The following is a 24,081-nucleotide window of genomic DNA, read 5'->3' on the forward strand; positions in this document are numbered from 1 at the left end:
TGCATTATTTAGGAAAATTTATATGCAAGAAGTCATAAAATAATCTGTGAAACAACTAATTGATTAAATATGAAAAACTGAAAATCTTCCATTAAGTAACAATATATTTGTATTGCTTCCCCTGCAGCTTTTAATCTTGTATATAAATTTACCTTAGAGTCAGTCTAATCACTTTGGCATTGCTTTCAGTATGTTTTAAAGAAAGATATATTGTGGGATGTGCCAAAACATGACGTTTTTCAGGTTGCAGAGAAGGATAGGCAATTAATAAAGCAGATGGTATCTAGGGATTTAAAAATAGAAGAATGAGTGCAAAATCCCAGAGGTTAAGCCAAACATTGAATCATGGTAAAGGAGTAGACTACTTTAGTCGGATGAACCTGTTCTCTTCACTTCATTGAGAATATGAATATACACATCTGTTTTTGTCCCATAATGTCTTAATTTTAAATCTGAGATTCAATGATTACTGTCAATTGACCCACCATCATTTGTCATTTTTGCAGAAGAGATCTCCTAATATAACCCACCCTTTGCATGTTTCAAAATGTTGACCCTGAAAGGCCAAGAAAAGAAAAATAATTATGTTCCAAATGATATTTGCTTCATTACTAGGCTGAATGTTGGCTGCGTAATCTCGAGGAGTCAATGCGAACTACAGTGCAGCATGAAATCATGGAAGCAGTTGCAGCATATGAAGAGAAACCAAGAGATCAGTGGTTGTTTGATTACCCAGCACAAGTGACTTTGACTGGCACTCAGATTTGGTGGACCACAGATGTTGGTATTGCTTTTGAACGTCTTGAAGAAGGTTTTGAAACTGCTTTAAAAGATTACAGCAAAAAACAAGTGGGTTGCGTTTAAACAAATTTCATATCAAACCTGCAAAGACTGCTGTCTTGAGTTGTAACACTTTGGTCAAATTATAGAATTTTGTAATTTAATTCTAATTTTACCAGTAAAATCATGATAAAGCCCATAACAGTGGGAATTTCCTCAGCAATTCTCCTAATTGATCATTGTAACTCACTGAGAAACCTGTTTAAGCAATTTACATGGGAATTCCTTGATCACCTGTCTAAGCTATGGGTAGCTGATCAAGAGAACCCAAAGAAAGTCTGACAGTTTGTGATTACTACTTTTCTCTCGCAGCAGGCCACAATTTCCTATAATTCCTTCTCGTTACTACAAGCTGACCAATGATTAGCGTATGCAGTTATTATTTTTAAGATTGCAAGTTTGTTGAGAATATTTTGAGCTGTAAAACAATTCCATCCATCCTTTTTTCTTCTGTAATGTTCTTGCAGTAATCTTCATAATGTGCAAAGTATAAGATTGAGCGAATAAGATTGAATTAATTTGCATTCCTCACTATCCATTAATTTTGCTTCAGATGGTCAGTATGTACAATTTTTATGTTTTAGTTAATACATTACAGGGAATGCCTTGCAAGTATAATGCTTTCTGGAATAAGTAATCAATGTATGACATATAGTGTACTGTACCCTATCTTTTTGAGTAGTCAAATATAATTATTTTTATTGCAGATTGCTCAGCTAAATGTTCTTATAAACATGCTACTAGGGGAGCTCACCCATGGTGATCGTCAGAAGATTATGACAATCTGTACAATTGATGTACATGCCAGAGATGTTGTAGCAAAGCTCATAGCACAGAAGGTAATTTGTTGTAGCAATTACCCTAATGCATTCTTAAAAGCATAAAATAAACATAATTTCTCTGTAAAGGGGCTGCTCAGTTGTTCTGGAAAAAAATGACAATGTTTTGATTTAGTCACTTCGGTCTTTTCCATTGATATGCGACATGATTACATTTACTAGCTAAAGGACAATATTGACTTTCTAGTATTTAGTCTAAATTTCTTATCATTTTCACTGTATTTCTTTAGAGTGATTGCAGTTTTAACACATGACGTTTTTATCTTTGTTTTTCTAATCAGGGCTTACTCAACTACCACTGAACTGAACTGGTTTTACATTCTGCATTACTGAAAACCCAATTGGATATTGCACTCCCTTGATTTATTTTAATTTTTAAAATTTGATCTCTAATCACAATATTTGTGCTAGAGTGTTTCAAATGAACTTGAAGATCTTTCTATTGTTGAGGAAATTAACCCTATTTTAATTGTATTCCATCCATTAATAATTCTGTCATGTACAGAGCAACAGTGTAGCAGATGGTAGATTATGATGTTTGTTGTGTATGAGTTATATGGAGCTGAAAAAAAACGGTTTCTTTTATTGATACATTATTCCTATTACATAGAGTTTTAACGTATAGTTTTACTAGGGTATTCCATAGCTAGTTTTCAAAAGCCAGAAGTATTCATTGGAGTCAGACAAAGTGCATGTTACACCAAACAAATGGGTAGAATCCTGAAAAGGTTTAGGATTGATTTGTAATTTTGAAAATACTCTTGTCCCAAAAGTGATCACTACAAAAAATGATGTTCTTTCAGGGTAAATGTTTAAATTTCCATTTATGTGACAGAAGGGGATGGAAAGCAAATAAAATTAGTGTTCTCTGGCTGTATATTTCTACACCTTGTTTACTTACTTTGCAAGAATTTTAAAATCAGGTTGGATGAGTTCAGAACATTTAGGAATAACAGAAAACTAGGAAAGTATGAAGGGATGGCTGTCTTAATTAATAGTATTAGTAAAATTGAGAGTGATGAACTCAGTTCAGGAAAACAAGATGTAGAGACTGTTTAGGTAGAAATGATAAAAGGAAGTCACTTGTGAGAGTGGTTTCCAGTCCCTCTTATAGTTACCACATAAGCAGGTGGAGCATAAAGAAAGAAATAATAAAAGGTTGTCAGAAAGGCTAGTGATAATCATGGGTGACTTTAATCTGCATATAATCCTGGAAAAGTCAGATGGGCAAAAGGTAGCCTAGATGAAAAGTTTGTAGAAGATTTTCAGGACAGTTTCTTAGAACAGCATGTTCTGGAGCTTACCAGGCAGCAGGCTATTTTGGACCTAGTATTGCGCAATGAGATGGGATTAATTAAGATCTCATTGTGAAGGCATCCTGGGTAATAGTAGCCTTTAACATGATTGAACTTTACATACAGTTTGAGAGACAGCAGTGGGTCTGAGACTATATTTTTTTAAAAAGTGAATAAAGGGACTTATAAGAGTGTGAAAGCAGAGCTGACTAAACTGATTTGGCAAATTAGTCGATAGGATAGGTAAATAGAGATGCAACACTCTCATTTAAGGGATATTTCAGAATACATAGGATAGATACTTTCAAATGATTAAGAAAATTTCCATGTAATGAATGTATTATCTGATTAACTAAAATGAAAAACAAATAATTATAGAGTCATACAGCACGGAAACAGACTCTTCGGTCCAACTCGTCCATACCAACCAGGTTTTCCAAACTAAGCTAGTCTCACTTGCTAGGATTTGGCTCATTATCCCTCTAAATCCTTCCTATTTATGTACCTGTCCAAATGTCTTTTAAATATTGTGACTGTGCCTGCTTCTACCACTTTCCCTGGTAGTTTATTCCACATATGAACCATCCTCAAAGATAAGTGGTACATAGAAGATCAGACAGAGAATATAGAAAACAGTAAAAGTTAAGAGGGAAAAATTAAAGCTAGCCAGAAATATTAAAACAAGTAGCATGAAGTTTTATAAATATTTAAAGAAGAAAGAGTTAATAAACTCAACGTTGGTCCTTTAAAAAGTGAGATTGGATAAGTAATAATGGAAAATAAGAAAATGGCAGATCATAGAGTCATAGAGATGTACAGCATGGAAACAGACCCTTCGGTCCAACCCGTCCATGCTGACCAGATATCCCAACACAATCTAGTCCCACCTGCCAGCACCCGGCCCATATCCCTCCAAACCCTTCCTATTCATATACCCATCCAAATGCCTCTTAAATGTTGCAATTGTACCAGCCTCCACCATATCCTCTGGCAGCTCATTCCATACATGTACCACCCTCTGCATGAAAAAGTTGCTCCTTAGGTCTCTTTTATATCTTTCCCCTCTCACCCTAAACCTATGATCTCTATTTCTGGGCTCCCAGACCCCAGGGAAAAGACTTTGTCTATTTATCCTATCCATGCCCCTCATAAGTTTGTAAACCTCTATCAGGTCACCCCTCAGCCTCCCATGCTCTAGGGAAAACAGCCCCAGACTGTTCAGCCTCTCCCTATAGCTCATAGAACATAGAACATAGAACAATATAGCACAGAACAGGCCCTTTGGCCCACGCTGTTGTGCCAAACATTTGTCCTAGCTTAAGCACCCATCCATGTACCTATCCAATTGCCGCTTAAAGGTCCCCAATGATTCTGACTCTGCCACTCACACAGGCAGCGCATTCCATGCCCCCACCACTCTCTGGGTAAAGAACCCACCCCTGACATCCCCCCCATACCTTCCACCCTTCACCTTAAATTTATGTCCCCTTGTAACACTCTGTTGTACCCGGGGAAAAAGTTTCTGACTGTCTACTCTATCTATTCCTCTGATCATCTTATAAACCTCTATCAAGTCACTCTCATCCTTCACCGTTCCAATGAGAAAAGGCCTAGCACTCTCAACCTATCCTTGTACGACCTACTCTCCATTCCAGGCAACATCCTGGTAAATCTTCTCTGCACCCTCTCCAAAGCTTCCACATCTTTCCTAAAGTGAGGCGACCAGAACTGCACACAGTACTCCAAATGTGGCCTAATAAGGTCCTGTACAGCTGCAACATCACTTCACGACTCTTGAATTCAATCCCTCTGCTAATGAACGCTAATACACCATAGGCCTTCTTACAAACTCTATCCATCTGAGTGGCAACTTTCAAAGATCTATGAACATAGACCCCAAGATCCCTCTGCTCCTCCACCTTAATAAGAACCCTATCGTTAACCCTGTATTCCGCAGTCTTATTTGTCCTTCCAGAATGGACAACCTCACACTTGACAGGGTTGAACTCCATCTGCCACTCCTCAGCCCAGCTCTGCATCATATCTAAGTCCCTTTGCAGTCGACAACAGCCCCCTCACTATCCACAACTCCACCAATCTTCGTATCATCTGCTAATTTACTGACCCACCCTTCGACTCCCTCTTCCAAGTCATTAATAAAAATTACAAACAGCAGAGAACCCAGAACTGATCCCTGCGGAACTCCGCTTGTAACTGGGCTCCAGGCTGAATATTTACCATCTGCCACCACTCTCTGACTTTGACTGGTTAGCCGGTTTTCTATCCAACTGGCCAAATTTCCCTCTATCCCATGTCTCCTGACTTTCCACGTAAGCCTACCATGGGGAACCTTATCAAATGCCTTACTAAAATCCATGTACACTACATCCACTGCTATATCCTCACCCACATGCTTGGTCACCTCCTCAAAGAATTCAATAAGACTTGTAAGGCAAGACCTACCCCTCTCAAATCCGTGCTGGCTGTCCCTAATCAAGCAGTGTCTTTCCAGATACTCATAAATCCTATCCCTCAGTACCCTTTCCATTACTTTGCCTCCCACTGAAGTAAGACTAACTGGCCTGTAATTCCTGGGGTTATCCCTATTCCCTTTTTTGAACAGGGGCACAACATTCTCCACTCTCCAGTCCCCTGGTACCACCCCCGTTGACAGTGAAGATGAAAAGATCATTGCCAACGGTTTTGCAATTTCCTCTCTTGCTTCCCACATAATCCTAGGATATATCCCGTCAGGTCCGGGGGACTTGTCTATCCTCAGGTTGTTCAAAATGTCCAGCACATCTTCCTTCCTAACAAGTACCTCTTCTAGCTTACCAGTCTGTTTCATACTCTCCTCTTCAACAATACGATCCCTCTCGTTTGTAAATACTGAAGAAAAGTACTCATTCAAGACCTCTCCTATCTCTTCTGACTCAATACACAGTCTCCCACTACTGTCCTTGATTGGACCTACCTTCGTTCTCGTCATTCTCATGTTTCTCACATACGCATAAAATGCCTTGGGGTTATCCTTGATCCTATCCGCCAAAGATTTTTCATGCCCTCTCTTAGCTCTCCTAATCCCTTTCTTCAGCTCCCTTCTGGCTATCCTGTATGGTTCCAATGCTCTGTCTGAACCATGTTTCCTCAGCCTTGTGTAAGCCTTCTTCTTCCTCTTTACAAGACATTCAACCTCCCTCGTCAACCAAGGTTCCCTCACACGTCCATCTCTTTCCTGCCTGACAGGTACATACACATCAAGGACACGTCGTATCTGTTCCTTGAAAAAGTTCCATATTTCCATGACATCCTTCCCTGACAGCCTATGCTCCCAACTTATGCTCCTCAGATCCTGTCTTACAGCATCGTATTTACCCTTCCCCCAATTGTAAAACCTACCCTGTTGCACGCACCTATCTCTCTCCATAACCAAGGTGAAAGTCACAGAATTGTGGTCACCATCACCAAAATGTTCACCCACTAACAAGCCCATCACTTGTCCCGGTTCGTTACCAAGTACCAAATCCAATGTGGCCTCCCCTCTGGTCGGACAATCTACATACTGAGTTAGAAAAGCTTCCTGGACACACTGCACAAACACCGCCCCATCCAATCTACTTGATCTAAAGAGCTTCCAATCAATATTTGGGAAATTGAAGTCGCCCATGACGACTACCCTGTGGCTTCTGCACCTTTCCAAAATCTGTTTCCCAATCTGTTTCTCCACATCTCTGCTGCTATTGGGGGGCCTATAGTAAACACCCAACAAGGTGACTGCTCCTTTCCTATTTCTGACTTCAGCCCATACTACCTCCAAAGACAGATCCCCCTTGAACTGCCTTTCTGCAGCTGTTATATCATTTCTAATTAGCAATGCCACTCCCCCTCCTTTTTTACCACCCTCCCTAATCCTTCTGAAACATCTGTAACCAGGAACCTCCAACAACCATTCCTGTCCCTCTTCTACCCACATTTTCGTGATGGCCACAACATCGTAGTCCCAGGTACCGATCCATGCCTTAAGTTCACCCACCTTATTTCTGATACTCCTTGCGTTGAAGTATACACACTTGAACCGATCTCTGTGTCCGCAAGTATTCCCTGTCAGTGCCACCTTCTCCACAGCCTCCCTATATTCTTGGACATCCTGACAAACAGCTAACCTACTTGCTGGACTACAAGTCCGGATCCCATCCCCCTGCCAAATTAGGTTAAATCTCCCCGAAGAGTGCTAGCAAACCTACCTCCCAGGATATTGGTGCCCTTCTGGTTCAGGTGCAACCCGTCCTGCTTGTACAGGTCCCACCTTCCCCAGAATGCAGTCCAATTGTCCAAATACCTGAAGCCCTCCCTCCTACACCACCCTTGCTGCCACGTGTTCAACTGCACTCTCTCCCTATTCCTTGCCTCACTGTCACATGGCACCGGCAACAACCCAGAGACGACGACTCTGTCCGTCCTAGTTTTTAGCTTCCAGCCTAACTCCTGAATGACCTCCCCACCCCTCTTCCTACCTATGTCATTGGTGCCAATGTGCACCATGACTTCTGGCTGCACACCAGAAGTGCATGCAATATTCCAACAGTGGCCTAACCAATGTCCTGTACAGCTGCAACATGACCTCCAAACTCCTGTATTCAATACTCTGACCAATATAGGAAAGCATACCAAACGCCTTCTTCACTATCCTGAACCTGCACTACAAGGTGTTTTTGTTCAGCAACACTCCCTAGGACCTTACCTTGAAGTGTATAAGTCCTGCTAAGATTTGCTTTCCCAAAATGCAGCACCTCGCATTTATTTAAATTAAACTCCATCTGCCATTTCTCAGCCCATTGGCCCTTCTGTTCCAGATCCTGTTGTAATCTGAGCTAACCCTCTTCGCTGTCCACTACACCTCCAATTTTGGTGTCATCTGCAAACTTACTAGCTGTACCTCTTATACCCACATCCAAGTCGTTTATGTAAATGACAAAAAGTAGAGGACCCAGCACCGATCCTTGTGGCACTCCACTGGTCACAGGCTTCCAGTCTGAAAAACAACCCTCCACCACCACCCTCTGTCTTCTACCTTTGAGCCAGTTCTGTATCCAAATGGCTAGTTCTCCCTGTATTCCATAAGATCTAATCTTGCTAATCAGTCTTCCTGGGGAACCTTGTCGAATGCCTTACTGAAGTCCATATAGATCACATCTACTGCTCTGCCCTCATCAATCTTCTTTGTTACTTCTTCAAAAAAACTCAATCAAGTTTGTGAGGCATGACTCCCCACACACAAAGCCATGTTGACTATCCCTAATCAGTCCTTGCCTTTCCAAATACATGCACATCCTGTCCTTCAGGATTCCCTCCAACTTGCCCACCACTGAGGTCAGGCTCACAGGTCTATAGTTCCCTGGCTTGTTGTTACCACCCTTCTTAAATAGTGGCACCACATTTGCCAACCTCCAGTCTTCCGGCACCTCACCTGTGACTGTCGATGATACACAATTATTTTGCATCAGTCTTCACTATAGAGGATAAAAGTAAAACCCCAGAAGCTATGATAGATCACAAAATGAAAATGAGGGAGGAACTCGTAGAAAATCACAATTATCTCTTGTTAGAGATAGTCATTACCTCACACAGTGCGTTGCAAATATTTCTTCATCATTCCAAACTTGGACATTGTGTGAGTCATGCTACATTTGCTGCAAAATGCGAGATGCCATAATCATTTGGGGGTCTTGGGATGCCCAACATCTTCTGATTTTATTCCCTCTGACCAAGAGACTCCCTGTCATGGAAAAGTTCTGGTATTGAAGGTCAGTATAAAAACATTACTGCAGTAGTTGTCCATTAGCACTTGATGAAAGTGGTGTACTACTGTGAATTTCTCAAATAAAAGTCACCCATTGGGCCGAAACTTTATTTTTTTGACTAAGTTGGAGCTGTGTCAGTTTGGTGGAAAGATTCTCACTGCAGGGTCAAGTGAGTTAGCTTGCTGTATTTTACCAAACTTATGTTAATTAGGGTTTCAGGCCTCATAGCAAACATCACATCGATTTTCACCCCCTCTTAGCATGTGCACTCCCAGAGCAGTTCACCACTCACTGGAGAATGCTAGGCATGACCAACAATCCTGGTGCTGGTGCCATATTTAAAAGGCTGTTGTGCACCAGACAATCACCATCAGTCTGGGGCTTCCTAACATGGCTCCTGATGTTTGTTATGGACATGGCACACTGGGAATTCAGTTGTCCACTTTACAGTCCTATGGGACAGGGTGGTGTGCAAACAGAAATTCCTCTTCCTTCAAAGTCATGACACTGGACCATGTCAGTCTGGTCCAAGGTTGCTACCCAGGTTAGTGAAGTCCCAGCCACTTAGAGGAATGCCCAGCACGGTAAAAAGAAGATCAATGTCCTTCTCCACTCCACCACCATAACTGCCACCATCTCTTCTGATTTCTCTCATTTCCTAAATTTCTGCTTCTGTGCCCACCTCACCGCAAGGTTCATGCTCTACCACTCTGACTGTACCTGCGATATCTTCCCTCACTGGCTGTCATCCACTCCAATCTGCTACACCACTAGCTATACCCTCTGCCCTGTCTCCTCACTCATTCGGGCAACCTCTCCACCTGCACCAACACTAATAGGTGTGCCACACATCATCTTCTTCCGTAATACCTACCCCTCTCTCATTTCAGCAGCTAAGCAGCTCACAATAGGGCAGAAAGATTTCAGACAGATGGTATACTGCCCATCATTTGGTTCCTTACCTCTTGGGGGCAGATCTTGACTCTGTTTGCCCTGAGCAGGGCCTGGATTTTTATCAGGAGCTGTCTCTTACTGTGGCAGAACCTCTGGAGCAAGAGCTATTCCCCCTGACTGGACTGACAACTGTGGCAAGCTGAATTCCTGGCTTTGTGTCCGTGGCAATTGGCACTAAAAGACAGTAGTTGACATGATCCTGGTAGTTCTGGCTGAGGATCAATGTGCAAAAGGCATGGTAGGGTAATGCAAGGCAGGGATGCTGTATATATCCAAACAGATTCAGAGGGTGAGTATGCTATTGACAATGAGTGAAATCTGGTCCAGTCCATGAGTTGAGTGCAGTCCCTGTACACAGTGTCTTTGCAGCAACATTAAAATGACACTTGCTGGTGCAGAATTGAAGTGCAGAAGTGTCCTGTAAGTGGATTAGAGATGTGCCATGAGGGTTCATATGAGTAACACATCAGATGCCAAAGGCTTTGGACGTGGAGTGCATCTGACAGTGCCCACAGAATTGTTTTAACTCAGTGTCCAACATGGAGATCTTTTTGTGTAAATGATAAATTGAACCAACTCAAGTTTTCCAGGTGGCTAGTTTTATGGTAAGTTTGTTAAGATTGAAACCTGTGGCAAGTTGGGCTGTTGAGAAGACATTTAACAAGCAAACAAGAATGTCACTTGGGAACTTGCCATTGCCTTTGTCACACCGCAGAGCAAAGAATGTATAGCAGGATGAACTCAACATTGAGATGGGCTTTGCTGAACATCTGACCATTGCCCACATCGCTCTGAGCCTCATAGGATTCTGCCCAATGCCTTTTTCAAAAAATGAACATTTTAATTCCGGTTTATTTACTTCACAAATAAAATAATATTTACATGTACACACTGCGATATTATGTGTAAGATGTAGAAGGAACATATAAAAAGGGATTAGCTATTGCATTTCAAACATAGAGATGTAAACATTTTGTTCAGATATTTGTTTACAAGTTTTCAATGTCAATTTTATTGCTAGGTCACTAATAGTCAAGCATTCGCCTGGCTATCACAACTGCGACATAGATGGGATGATAGTTATCGGCAGTGTTTCATTAATATCTGTGATGCCCAGTTTCAGTATTCATATGAGTACCTTGGTAATACATCTCGGTTGGTAATTACACCTCTGACTGACAGGTAAGGCCTGTGTTGATCCAATTACTTGCTTGAAGCAATCTAATAAGTTAACACCTCTGTAGCCAGTTTTATACTCCATAGTTTAATGATAGTTCACTTGTACAGTTTACTGTTTTCAAAAACATTTTTAAAATCCTTATTGTTCATTTCTCCTCATGTTATAAGGTGTCTTATCATTTTGAGCATTGACCACCTTAGCTGTCCAATGTAAAGTCATTATCATCCTGAGATATGTATCACTTATGAAAATACAAATTGTGCTTCCTAAATCCAGCTGCATCAGCACTGGGCCTTTGCTGAACCAGAGAATTTGCTGGATTGTAGTGCAGAATGTGGCCATTCAGCCATTTACACTGCTCTACAAATGAGCATTTTGGCTTAATGCCACTCTCATGTCTTTTCCCTGTAACTCTGCACATTGTCTCCAATTGAAACTGCCTTCACCACATTTCTAGGCAGTGCATTCCATTCCCTGTCTATTCTCTATGTGAAAATGTTTTTTCTCATCGCGCATGTCGCAGGAACCATTCTGGTAAACCTCTTCAGCACTCCAATGCTTTTGCATCTTTCCTATAATGTGGACCTAGAATTATGCACAATACTCCAGCTGAAAACCACACAAAGGTCGCATGCCAGGTTCAAAACAGTTAACAGTCAAATGCAAGTTTCTTACTTCAGCGACTGAAGTCCTGTATGACAATACTGTCACTTTAAGAGGTAATTTTGTCCTGGTTTTCTTTTGAAGAGAGGTTGTAAGGTAGAGGTGACAAGCTTTTTGTAAGAAATATATGAGGCCTTGGGTTTTTTTTAAAAGTTGGAACGATGGATGCAGCTTGTTTGTGGTCAGTTCTCATGTAATTTTTTTAAGTCTTTAGGTTTAGTTTTAAGCAGAAAATATTTTGGTCTCAATAGAATTGGAAACTTCAGTGAATGTCTCCTGGCTGCTATTCTCTTTCTGAATTCTCTCAATGTTTTCCCCTCCTAGATTGGAGAACAGTATGTGAGAATCTGTATCTGAATTTGCCTTTTTGCCAAGGGCTGTGTTCATGGGATGTTGGTATATTGTAATGGTTAATTAATAATAGGTACTGTATCTATTAGATTAGTTTACATATAGTATGGAAACAAGCCATTTGTCCCAACAAGTCCACACCGATCCTCCGAAGAGTAACCCTACCCTATATTTACCCCTAACTAATACACCTAATACTATGGGCAATTGAGCATGGCTAATTCACATAACCTGCACATCTTTGGACTCTGGGAGGAAATCAAAGCACCCGGAGGAAACTTACGCAGACACAGGGAGAATGTGCAAACTTCACACAGGCAGTCACCTGGGGCAGGAATTGAACCCGGGTCCCTGGAGCTGTGAGGCAGCAGTGTTAACCACTGAGCCACAGTGCTGCCCTTTTTAAGTTATTCTAAATTCCTCTTTGTTTGTATTTTAATTTTGTATTTAAATAAAGTGTACTTTGCTCAACACCTAGTAGGTTGACCAGTCACATTGCATCTGGAACATTGCACCTGATATTTACCTTTAAAAATAAGAAAGAATAAGGGTCCAAGCTATCTTCTTAAAATATTTTGAGGGTCCATAACACCTGATAAAACTTTTTAAGCCATCAGAAATATCAAGTATATTCCACACACAAATACTTCATTCCACATTTGAGTAAAGACCTTACCTTGATTTGTATTATCACTACTTTTTTAAAGAATCACTCACGTCGCTGGCTGGACCTGCATTTATTGCCGGTCCCTAGTTGCCCTTCAGACGGTAGTAATGAACTGCCTTAAAAGAACTGCTGCAGTCATATGCTGTAGGTGGACTCTCAATGCCACTAGGGAGGGAATTCCATGATTTTGATCGAGTAACAGTGAAGGATCGGCAATTTATTTCAAATTGGGGTGTTGAATAGCTTGAGGGGGATCTTTTAGGTGATGGTATTCCTATGTATCTGCTGTACTTGTCCTTCTAGGTGGTAGTGCTCATGGGGTCTGGACAGTGCTGTCTAAGAATCTTTAGCAAGTTTATGCAGTGCATTTTGTAGATAGTATAGACTGCTGCTAGGAATGTTGGTGGTGGAGTGACTGAATGTTTGTGGATGTGGTGTCAATCAAATGAGCTGCTTTGACCTGGAGCTTCTTGAGTATAGCTGAAGCACCACTCACTCAGGCAAGTATTCCATCACACTCCTGATGTGTGCCTTAATGATGCAGAAGGATATTAGATCCAGCAATGTAGAATCTGCAGGGGTCAAACGGAGTAACACTGAGGGGTTAAAACAAAATTAGTGGGGTTGTGTATAAACCCAAAACTGAAGAGATGATGTTGGGAATGACATTAAATATGATATTAGCAATTCATGCAATAAAGAAGATATTGTATTTATGGGTGATTTTATTTGGCATATCGATTGGGTAAATCAAATTAATAACAATACCATTCTTAACCAAACATTGAGGAATCAACTAGAGAACATGCCAACCTAGACTGGGTATTATGTTATAAGAATGGAGTAATTGTTAATCTTATCTGGAAGCCAGGACAGCATTGGAGCCAGTGGGGTATGTGCGTAGAGCGTTGAGTAGAAAAATTTGACAGTTGAGGATTATTCCACTCATTCTGTAAAGGGGGGAAAAAAATTCAAGAACATGACAGAAAAGTAGCTGATTGGCTGGTAAGGGAACTACATTTGGGAACTGTTCTTAAATCACCAGTTATTTAAAAATGTGTAAAATTATTTAGGGATAAAGTTAAATTTAGCTAGTAAGTCAAAGGAAGTTTGTGAAAGACTAAGGAAGTTTAAATGATGGTAGGCAAGAGCAACTAAGTGGAGTATGTGACCTATCACAGATCCCACCAGCATCCAGGATGACCATGTGTGCAAGAAGTGCGGCCAACTGCACAAGCTGGAGCAACTCTGAGCTCAAGTGGCCTCTGGAGATAGAATGACACATCATGAGCCTGAGAGTTACGTAGATAGCCTGTGTAGGGAGGTGGTCATGCTGCAAATGAATGGACTGAAAGAAAGATGGGCATAGATGATCACTAAGCAGTTAAGGAGAAACAGGCAGCAGTGCAAGAGTCCCCCATGGTCTTGCTCACAAATCAGTTTTCCATTTTGGAAGCTGAGGATGGTGCTGGTACCTCGAGAGTGCAGAAGGAGCCAGGCTTCTGGCATCACAAGTGGCCTGACTGTACAGGAGGGGAGGAAAAAAAAAGCAGGAGCAATAGTGATGGGTGATTCATTAATTGAGAACAGACAGGCATTTCTGTAGCCATGGATGTGACTCCAGGTTGGTGTGTTGCCTCTTTGGTGCCAGGGTCAGGGATGTCACTGAGGAGGGTAAGAAGGCAGATAAGGTTGTGGTACACATTGGTACCAATGCTATAGGTAGATTGAAGGATGATGTCTTGCATCAAGAGTTTAGCTGGCTAGGTCGTAGATTAAGAAGTAGGACCTAGAAGGTGATTGCATCCCCCATCACGAATGACTCAAAGCCCTCCGCTTCTTCCTTTCCTGCCGACCCAACCAGTACCCTTCCACTGACACTCTCCTTCGACTGACTGAACTGGTCCTCACTCTGAACAACTTCTCTTTCCAATCCTCCCACTTCCTCCAAACCAAAGGAGTAGCTATGGGCACCTGCATGGGCCCCAGCTATGACTGCCTCTTCGTCGGATATGTGGAACAGTCCATCTTCCGCAGCTACACTGGCACCACCCCCCACCTTTTCCTCCACTACATCGATGACTGTATCGGCGCTATTTCGTGCTCCCACGAGGAGGTTGAACAGTTCATCCATTTTACTAACACCTTCCACCCCGACCTCAAATTTACCTGGACCGTCTCAGACTCCTCACTTCCCTTTCTAGACCTCTCCATTTCTATCTCGGCGACCGACTCAACACGGACATTTACTATAAACTGACCGACTCCCACAGCTACCTCGATTACACCTCCTCCCACCCTGCCCCCTGTAAAAACGCCATCCCATATTCCCAATTCCTTCGCCTCCGCCGCATCTGCTCCTAAGAGGACCAATTCCAATACTGAACAACCCAGATGACCTCCTTTTTCAAAGACCGCAATTTCCCCTCAGATGTGGTTGACGATGCTCTCCACTGCATCTCCTCCACTTCCCGCTCCTCCGCCCTTGAACCCCGCCCCTCCAATCGCCGCCAGGACAGAACCCCACTGGTTGGTCCTCACCTACCACTCCACCAACCTCCAGATACATGGTATCATCCTTCGTCATTTCCGCCACCTCCAAACAGACCCCACCACCAAGGGTATATTACCCTCCCCTCCCCTATCAGCGTTCCGGAAAGACCACTCCCTCCGTGACTCCCTTATCAGGTCCACACCCCCCACCAACCCAACATCCATTCCTGGCACCTTCCCCTGCAACCGCAAGAAATGCAAAACTTGTGCCTACACTTCCTCCCTCACTTCCCTCCAAGGCCCCAAGGGATCCATCCATATCCGTCACAAATTCACCTGCACCTCTACACACATCATTTAATGCATCCGCTGCACCCGATGTGGCCTCCTCTACATTGGGGAGACAGGCCGCCTACTTGTGGAACGTTTCAGAGAACACCTCTGGGACACCTGCACCAACCAACCCAACCGCCTTGTGGCGGAACACTTTAACTCCCCCTCACACTCCGCCAAGGACATGTAGGTCCTTGGCCTCCTCCATTGCCAGACCATGGCAACGCGACGCCTGGAGGAAGAGTGCCTCATCTTCCGCCTAGGAACCCTCCAACCACAAGGGATGAATGCAGATTTCTCCAGCTTCCTCATTTCCCCTCCCCCCACCTTATCTCAGTCCCAACCCTCAGACTCAGCACCGCCTTCTTGACCTGCAATCTTCTTCCTGACCTCTCCGCCCCCACCCCCTCTCCGGCCTATCACCCTCACCTCAACCTCCTTCCACCTATCGCATTCCCAACGCCCCTCTCCCAAGTCCCTCCTCCCTACCTTTTATCTTAGCCTGCTTGGCACACCTTCCTCATTCCTGAAGAAGGGCTTATGCCCGGAACATCATTTCTCCTGCTCCTTGGATGCTGCCTGACCTGCTGCGCTTTTCCAGCAACACATTTTTCAGCCCTGATCTCCAGCATCTGCAGTCCTCACTTTCTCCGAGTTGATTAAATACCTGTACCCTAGTATTAGACATTTCAGCTCTAGGGAAAAGATTCTGATCATCAACCTTATTTATGCATCTCCTAATTTCATGCTCTTCTATCAAGTCTCCCCTCAGCCTCCACCATTCCAGAGAAAAGAACCCAAGTTTTTGTAGCCTCTACTTATAGCTCATACTATCTAATCTAGACAGCATTCTGATAAACTCTTCTGTACCATCTCCAAAGCATCCACATCCTTCAGGAGAGACTGAGCGCAAAATCAGGAACTAGTTCAGGGAAAATTTATTGTTTGCACTCTCCAATCAGCCCCACCTTCTGGATGCCAGTCACTTCAACACCCCCTCCCATTACCCCAAAGACATGTCCAATCTGGGTCACCTCCATGATCAAAACAAGGCCAAACACACGCTGGAGGAAGAACACCTCCACTTCAGCCTAGTGAGCTTACAATCATAAGGCTTTTCGTAGAATTCACCAGTTTCCAATCTCCCCACTGTTGACCTCATCCTAAGCCCACCCCACCTGCTTCCCCCCACCCCCTTCATCCTGACCCTACCTATTCATTCTTCCTTCCCACCTATCTGCTCCACCCTTCTCAATGACCAATCACAGCCACCTCTTACCTGCGTCCACCGATCACCATCCCACCCACCTTTTTTCCAGGCCCACCCCCTCCCTTCATTTATTTCTCAGAACCCCTTCACCTCCCCAGTCCTGATGAAACGTTCCAACCTGAAACGTTTAATCCTCTCCTCCGTTGATGCTGCTTGACCTGCTGTGCCATTTCCAGCTGCATTCTTTATCCACTCTGACAAGAATTGAACACAATACTCTAAGTGTGGCCTAACCAAAATCTTATAAATCTGCAACATGACATCCTGACTCATGTACTCAGTTCCCTGACCAATAAAGGCAAGCATGCCATTTACCTTCTGTACCACCCTATCTATTTCAGGGGCCACTTTCGGGGAGCTAAGGACTTGAACCCCAAGATTTTAGTGCCAGGAGCTTGATTGATAAGGTGGCTGAGCTAAGAGAGGTGATTAACATGTGAGAATATGGCTTTTTAAAAATTAATCTGTGGTACGTGGGAGTCGCTGGCTGGCCAGCATTTATTTTTCGTCCCTAGTTGCCTTTGAGGAGGTGATAATGAGCTATCTTCTTGAGCTGCTGCAATCCACTTGCTGAAGGTTTAGAATGAAAGGTGCCATTTAGAATGGAATTCCAGGAATTTGACCCAGTGACAGAAATAGTGAAATATTTCCAAGTCAGGATAGTATGTGACTTGGAGGAGAGCTTGTAATTGGTGGTGTTCTCATGTATCTGTTACCTTTGTCCTCCTCGATGGAAGCAGTTATGGGTTTGGAAGGGACTGTTTAAGTATCTTTGAATTTCTGCAGTGCACCTTGTAGACAGTTTACACTGCTGTGACTGATGGTCATTGGTGAAGGAAATAGATACTTCTGGATGTGGTGCCAATCAAGCAGGCTGCTTGTTCTGGATGTTGTCAAACTTCTTGAATGTTGTTGGAGCTGCACCCATCCAGATAAGTGGGGAGTATACCATCACACTCCTGACTTGTAGAAGATGGACAGACTTTGGGGAGTCAGGAGGTGAGTCATGTGTTGCAGCATTCCTAGTCTCTGACCTGCTCTTGTAGTTATGGTGATTATGTGGTGAGTCCAGTTTAATTTCTGGTCAATGGTAACCCCAAGGCTGTTAATAGTGGGGGATTCAGTGATGGTAATACATTGAATGTAAATGGACAATGGGTTAGCTTGTCTTTTACTGGAGATGGTCATTGCCTGACATTTTTGTGGTGCACATGTTATTTGCCATTTGTCAGCCCAAGCCTCAATATTATCCTGATCTTGTTGCATTTGAGCATGTACTGCTTCAGTATTTGAGGAGCTGCAAATGGTGCTGAACATTGTGCAATCATTGGCAAATATCCCCACTTCTGACTTTATGATGGAGAGGTCATTGAAGCAGCTGAAGATGTTTGGGTCTAGGACACTACTCTGAGGAGTCCTGCAGAGAGATTCTGGTGCTGAGATGGCTGACCCCTAACAACCATGACTATCTTCCTGTATGCCAGGTATAACTCTGATCACTGGAGAGTTTACCCTTGATTTCCATTGATTCCAGTTTTGCTGGGGCTCTTTGATGACACATTTAGTCGAATGCAGCCTTGATGTTAAGGGCTGTCACTCTTTGGAGGCAAGCCCTTTTGTCCATGTCTAAACCGAAAGTTGTAATGAGACCAGGAGCTGAGCGGCCCTAGCAGAGCCCAAACTGCATGTCACTGAGCAGGTTATTGCTGAGCAGGTGCTTCTTGATAGAACAGTTGTTGACACCTTCCATCACTTTACTGATGATTGAGTGTAAACTGATGGGGCGGTAACTGGCCAGTTTGGATTTGCCCTGCTTTTTGTATACAGGACATACCTGGGCAATTTTTCACATTGATGGTAGATGCCAGTGCCATAGCTGTGCTAGAAGAGCAGCAAGTTCTGGAACACAAGTCTACAATATTATTGCTGGAATGTTGTCAGGGCCCATAGCCTTTGCAGTATCCAATGTTTCCAATCACTTCTTGATAGCGTGCGGAGTGAATTGAATTGGCTGAACACTGGTACCTATAATGCTATGGACCACTGGAGGAGGCCAATATGGATTATTTACTCCACACATTTGGCTAAAGATTGCTGTGAATGCTTCAGCCTTATCTTTTGCACTGATATGTTGGGGTGTTTCCATGATTGAGGATGGGAGTGTTGTGGAGCCACCTCCTCCTCCTTTAGGTTGTATAATTGTCCACCACCATTCACGACTGGAAGTGATAGGACTGCAGAGCTTAGGTTGACACATTGATCACTTGACTGTCTATCACTTGCTGTTTATGCTCTTTAGCATAAAGTTAGTCCAGTTTTGTAGCTTCATCAAGTTGACACCTCCTTTTTAGGTGTGCCTGGTGCTGCTACTGGCATGTTCTCCTGCACTCTCCATTGAACTGGGATTGACCCCCTGGCTTGGTATTAGTGGTTAATTGGGGGATATCCTGGGCCATGAAGTTGCAGATTGTGCTGCTACTGATGGCCCATAGCACCTCTTGGATGTCCAGTCTTAAGTTGCTAGATCTGTTTGAAGTCTGTCCCATTTAACACAGCTCCACACAATGTGAACCTCCATCATGTTGTGTGGCAATATTGTTGCAATCACTAAGATACGTTTGAAGGAATAGTAAGACTGACATCTTAACATTCTAACATATAGAATATTCAAATGGGACGTGGGGGAATGTCAAAGAGCTAGAGGCATTGCATTATTGATAAAGGAAACCAGTACTGAATTAATGAGGGAAATGTCCAAGAAGTCTATTCAAATGAGGGTAAAGCTTAGATGGGACAGCATAGTGGCTCACTGGTTAGCACTGTGCCAGGGTGCTGGGTTTGATTCCCGAATCAGGTGACTGTGTGGAGTTTGCACATTCTCCCTGTGTCTCCAGTTTCCTCCCACAGTCACAAAGATGTGCAGGTCAGCTGAAGTGACCATGCTAAATAGCTCATAGTGTTAGATGCGTTAGTCAGGTTGGAAATGGGTCTGGATGGGTTTCTGTTCAGAAGATCGGTGTGGACTTGTTGGGACAAAAGGCCTGTTTCCACACTGTAGGGAATCTAATCTAAAAAATGAGTGATTACTTTGCTGGAATTATAAATGGGCATCTGGACAATCGGGAGAGTGGAACAGATATGTCGGCAAATCACAGAAAAAGTGGGAGAGGAACAGGGTTATCGTTGTAGGGGATTTCAACTTACCTTAACTGGGATTGCCTTAAAGTAGAAGGATTTGATGGGGTGACTGCATTGGAGGCGGTCCAAAGGAGATTCACCAGGATGTGTTCTGGAATAGGGCATCTCATCTATGAGGAAAGACTGGATAATTTCAGATTGTTGTCTCTGGAGCAGAGAAAGTCAAGAGGGGAACCTGATACAGGTATATTAGATTATGAGGTGCTTTGACAGGATGAATAGAGAGCAGCCGTTTCTCTTAGTCAAAGGGCCAGTAACAAGGGTGCAGAATTTGAAAGTGACACTTGGGAGGTTTAGAGGCGATTTGAAGAAAAATATTTTCATCCAGAGGGTGACGGGATCTGAAAAGCACTGCCTGGAAGGATAGTTAAGACAGGAAGTCTCACAACTTTTAAAAAGAACTTGGATGAATGCCTGAAGTGTTGTAACATTCGGGGCTATTCTGGGAAAGAGACTGGTTTAGTTGGTAGTATATTTTTGGCAGCACAGACTCGATGGACCAAAGGGCTTCTTTTGTATTGTGTCATTCTATGATTCTAGTTGTGTGAGGCCCCTTGGGGATGAGTGGCAATAGTATGATGGATTTCTTCATTAAGATCGAGATTAATATACAGTAGTTGATTCTGAGACTAGGGTCCTGAATCTAAATAGAGGAAATTACAATTGTATGAGACACAAGTTGGCTATGATGAACTTGGACAATGATACTTAAAAGGATGTTGGTGAAAAGGCAGTGGCAAGCATTTAAAGAGCACAAGGGTGAACTGCAACAATTGTTCAGTCCTGTCTGGCACAACAGTAATAAGGAAGAGGTAGCCAAGCCATAGCTTACAAGGGAAATTATGTTGACGATTAGTATATATCATTCCTGTAATAATTATTAAATCATGAAAGTCCCTGCATAGCCTTCATATTCTTTGATCCCAAGTGCTACATCCAACTCCTTAAAATCATATAACATTTTCCTCACAACTGCTTTCTGTGATAGCGAATTCCACAGGCTTACCACTCTCTTGGTGAAGAAATTTACCTTTATCTCAATCCTGAATGGTGTACCCTGTATCCTTAGACCCTTAGATCCCTGGTTCTAGACTCCTCCATCATTGGAAACATCCATTCTACATTTACCTTGTTTAGTCCTGTTAGAATTTTATCAGTTTCTATGAGATTTCCCTCCTCATTCTTTTGAACTCTAGGAAATATAATCTTAACTGATTCAAGCTCTCATCTTATGTCAGTCCAACCATCCCAGGAATTAGTCTGGTAACCCTTTGCTGCATTCCCTCTTTAGAAAGGACATTCTTCTTCAGATAAGGAGATCAAAACTGCTCAGAATCTTCCAAGTTTTACCAAGGCCCAGCATAATTGCAGCAAGACACCCTTACTCCTGTATTCGAACACACTCGATTTGTACACTCCCAGTTGAAGTCCAATGTACCATTTGTCAGCTTGACCGCTTGCTGCACCTGAATGCTTGCCTTCAATAACTGGTTTATGAGGACACCAAGATCTCATTGCATTTTCCACTCTCTCAATTTATAGCCATTCAGGTAATAATATTTTTGCTCCACTCACTCAGCTTCTCCAAATCATGCTTAAGCATCTCTGCATTCTCCTCAAAACTCCTCCCACCCAATTGTGTCATCTGCAAATTTAGAGATATATAGTTCCCTCATCTAAATCACTAATATATATTGTGAATAGTTGAGGTTGTAGCGCTGGTCCCCACCGTACCAACTAGTCACTGCCTGCCATTTGGAAAAAGACCGTTTATTCGAATGCTTTATTTCCTGTCAGTCAGCCAGTTTTCTGTGCATCTCAATACACTACTTCAACCGCATATGCTTTAATTTTGCACACTAATCTTTTACATGGGATTTAATTGAAAGCCTTTTGTGAGTCCAAATAAACCACATTTGCTGCTCCTCATCAACTCTACTAGTTACGTCCTCAAAGAATTCATGTCGATTTGTGAAATATGATTTCCATTTTATAAATCCATACCAACACTGTTTGATCCTATTTTCCAAATGCTCAGATACTAATGGACTCTAGCATTATCCCCACTACTGATGTCAGGCTGGCCTGTCTTTAATTCCTGGGTTTCTATTTGCCTTTCTTTTTAAACAGAGAGGTTACATTTACTACCCTCCAATTTGTAGGAGCTGTTCCAGAGTCTATTGAGTCTTGGAAGATGACCATCACTATTTCTAGGGCCACTAATTCATGCTGCCTATACTGCAACATGACTTAATCACAGAGAATTAAAGTCAATTAGTATGATCTGCCACAAATAGCTTTAGTCACACTCTTGGTATACTTGAAGGTAGTAGTGGCAGTTTCTCAATTCCTTTACTGCTGGGTCAAAATCATGCAAATCCATTCCTAACAGCACTGTGGATGACCCTACAGCCCAGGGACTGCAGCAACTTGAAAAACAGCTCACAACCATCTTCTTCCAGACAAGTAGGGATGAGGAATAGTCAGTGACACCTTCATGTCTTGTAACCAGACATTAAAATAATGTTTCTAAGTTTGTCAAACAAACCCCTTTCAGAGAATCTAATTGTTTGCAACATTATAAGGCTGTTATCATCATTTGTCTACACCAAAAATCATTCCATGCCTTGATTATTTGTGATAAGTGTCCTGATGTCAGTTCAGAATTTGCCTCTTGTTGTTCATCATGTCTCTTTCTTCAGTGAACACTGATTGAAAGTAATCATTCAGAATCTCACCCATTCTCTCAGCTTCGACACATAGCTTTAGTGCTATTAGTGGACCAATCCTTTCTCTAGTTACCTGCTTATTTCTTATATAAGAATAAAAGGCTTTGGGATTCTCCTTAATTCTGCTCGCTAAAGCTATTCATGACCCCTTTTAGCCCACTTGATTCCTCATTTAAGACTGGTCCTACTCTTCCAATATTCCTCCATGGATCATTCTGTTCTTAGCAGCCTGGACCTTATGTGCACTTCCCTTTTCATCTTGGCTAGTCACACAATTTCTCCTGCTGTCCACGGTTCATGAATCTTGCCTTTCCTGTCCTTTGCCTTCAATGGGACATGCCGTCCTACACTATCTTTAATCTCTCTTTGAAAGCCTTCCACGTATCAAATGTGGACTTCCCTTCAAATAGCTGTATCCAATCCACATTTCCCAACCTCTGCCTAATTTTGATATAATTGGCCTTCGCCCAGTTTAGTACTCTTCCCTTAGGACCACTCTCATCTTTGTCTACGAGTATTTTAAAACTTACAGTTTTAAAACTCTCACAGTTTATTCTGTGCTTTTCAAGATTGCCTATTTTATCTCTAATTCTGTACGATAGTTACCATCTTGCAAGGATGAAACTCCACCCAAAAGTTATATTATTTTCTTGTTTGGATGCTTAAGATCAGTTTCAGGGCTTAAGTAACTTCTCCACATGCAATGATCAGTATTGACCACTGTACTCCATGTAGTGTCATGGAGATATGGGTGTACTGTACTTTTAAGAGAGTTAAAAGCGAGCAGAACTACCTGACAGCATCAAGTATTCTGAACATGATACAAAGAACAAAAACAAAGAAAATTTACAGCTCAGGAACAGGCCATTCAAGTCTGAGCTGATCCAAATCTACTGTCTAAACCTGTCGCCCAATTCCTAAGCATCCCTCTGCTCCCCACCTACTCATGCATCTGTCCAGATGCATCTTAAATGAATCTACCGTACTTGCCTCTACTACCTCTGCTGGCATCGTGTTCCACACACCCACCACCCTCTGTGTAAAGTACGTGTTGCGTGTATCCCCCTTAAACCTTTCACCTCTCACCTTGAAAGCGTGACGTCTCATTATTGAATCCTTCACTTGGGAAAAAGCTTATCTCTATCTACCCTGTCTATACCCTTCATAATTTTTTAGACCTCAATCAGGTCCCCCCTCAATCTCCTTTTTCCTAATGAAAACAAACTTAACCTATTCAACCTCTCTTCATAGCTAGCACCTCCCATGCCAGGCAACATCATTGTAAACCTTCTCTGCACCCTCTCCAAAGCATCCTTTTGGTAATGTGGCGACCAGAATTGTACACAGTGTTCTAAATGTCTTGTACAATTTTAACATGACCTGCCAGCTGCTATACTCAATACCCGGTCCGATGAAAGCTAACATACCATATGCCTTCTTGACCACTCTATCCACCTGTGCAGCAGCC

The 24,081-nt window shown here is 42.6% G+C and overlaps 1 protein-coding gene across 1 annotated transcript in view; it reads left to right on the forward strand.

The window, feature by feature from the left end:
- The window catches only part of dnah9l (dynein, axonemal, heavy polypeptide 9 like), a 428,305-nt gene that overhangs the window by 135,273 nt on the left and 268,951 nt on the right, over positions 1–24,081 (forward strand). The window contains exons 32-34 of the mRNA XM_072579200.1: positions 616–849; positions 1,548–1,679; positions 10,751–10,911. Coding sequence (XP_072435301.1) covers positions 616–849; positions 1,548–1,679; positions 10,751–10,911 — 527 coding nt within the window. The remainder of the gene's footprint in view (positions 1–615; positions 850–1,547; positions 1,680–10,750; positions 10,912–24,081) is intronic.

The sequence above is a fragment of the Chiloscyllium punctatum genome, chromosome 10 (genome assembly GCF_047496795.1).
Source record: "Chiloscyllium punctatum isolate Juve2018m chromosome 10, sChiPun1.3, whole genome shotgun sequence".
Lineage (NCBI taxonomy): Eukaryota > Metazoa > Chordata > Chondrichthyes > Orectolobiformes > Hemiscylliidae > Chiloscyllium > Chiloscyllium punctatum.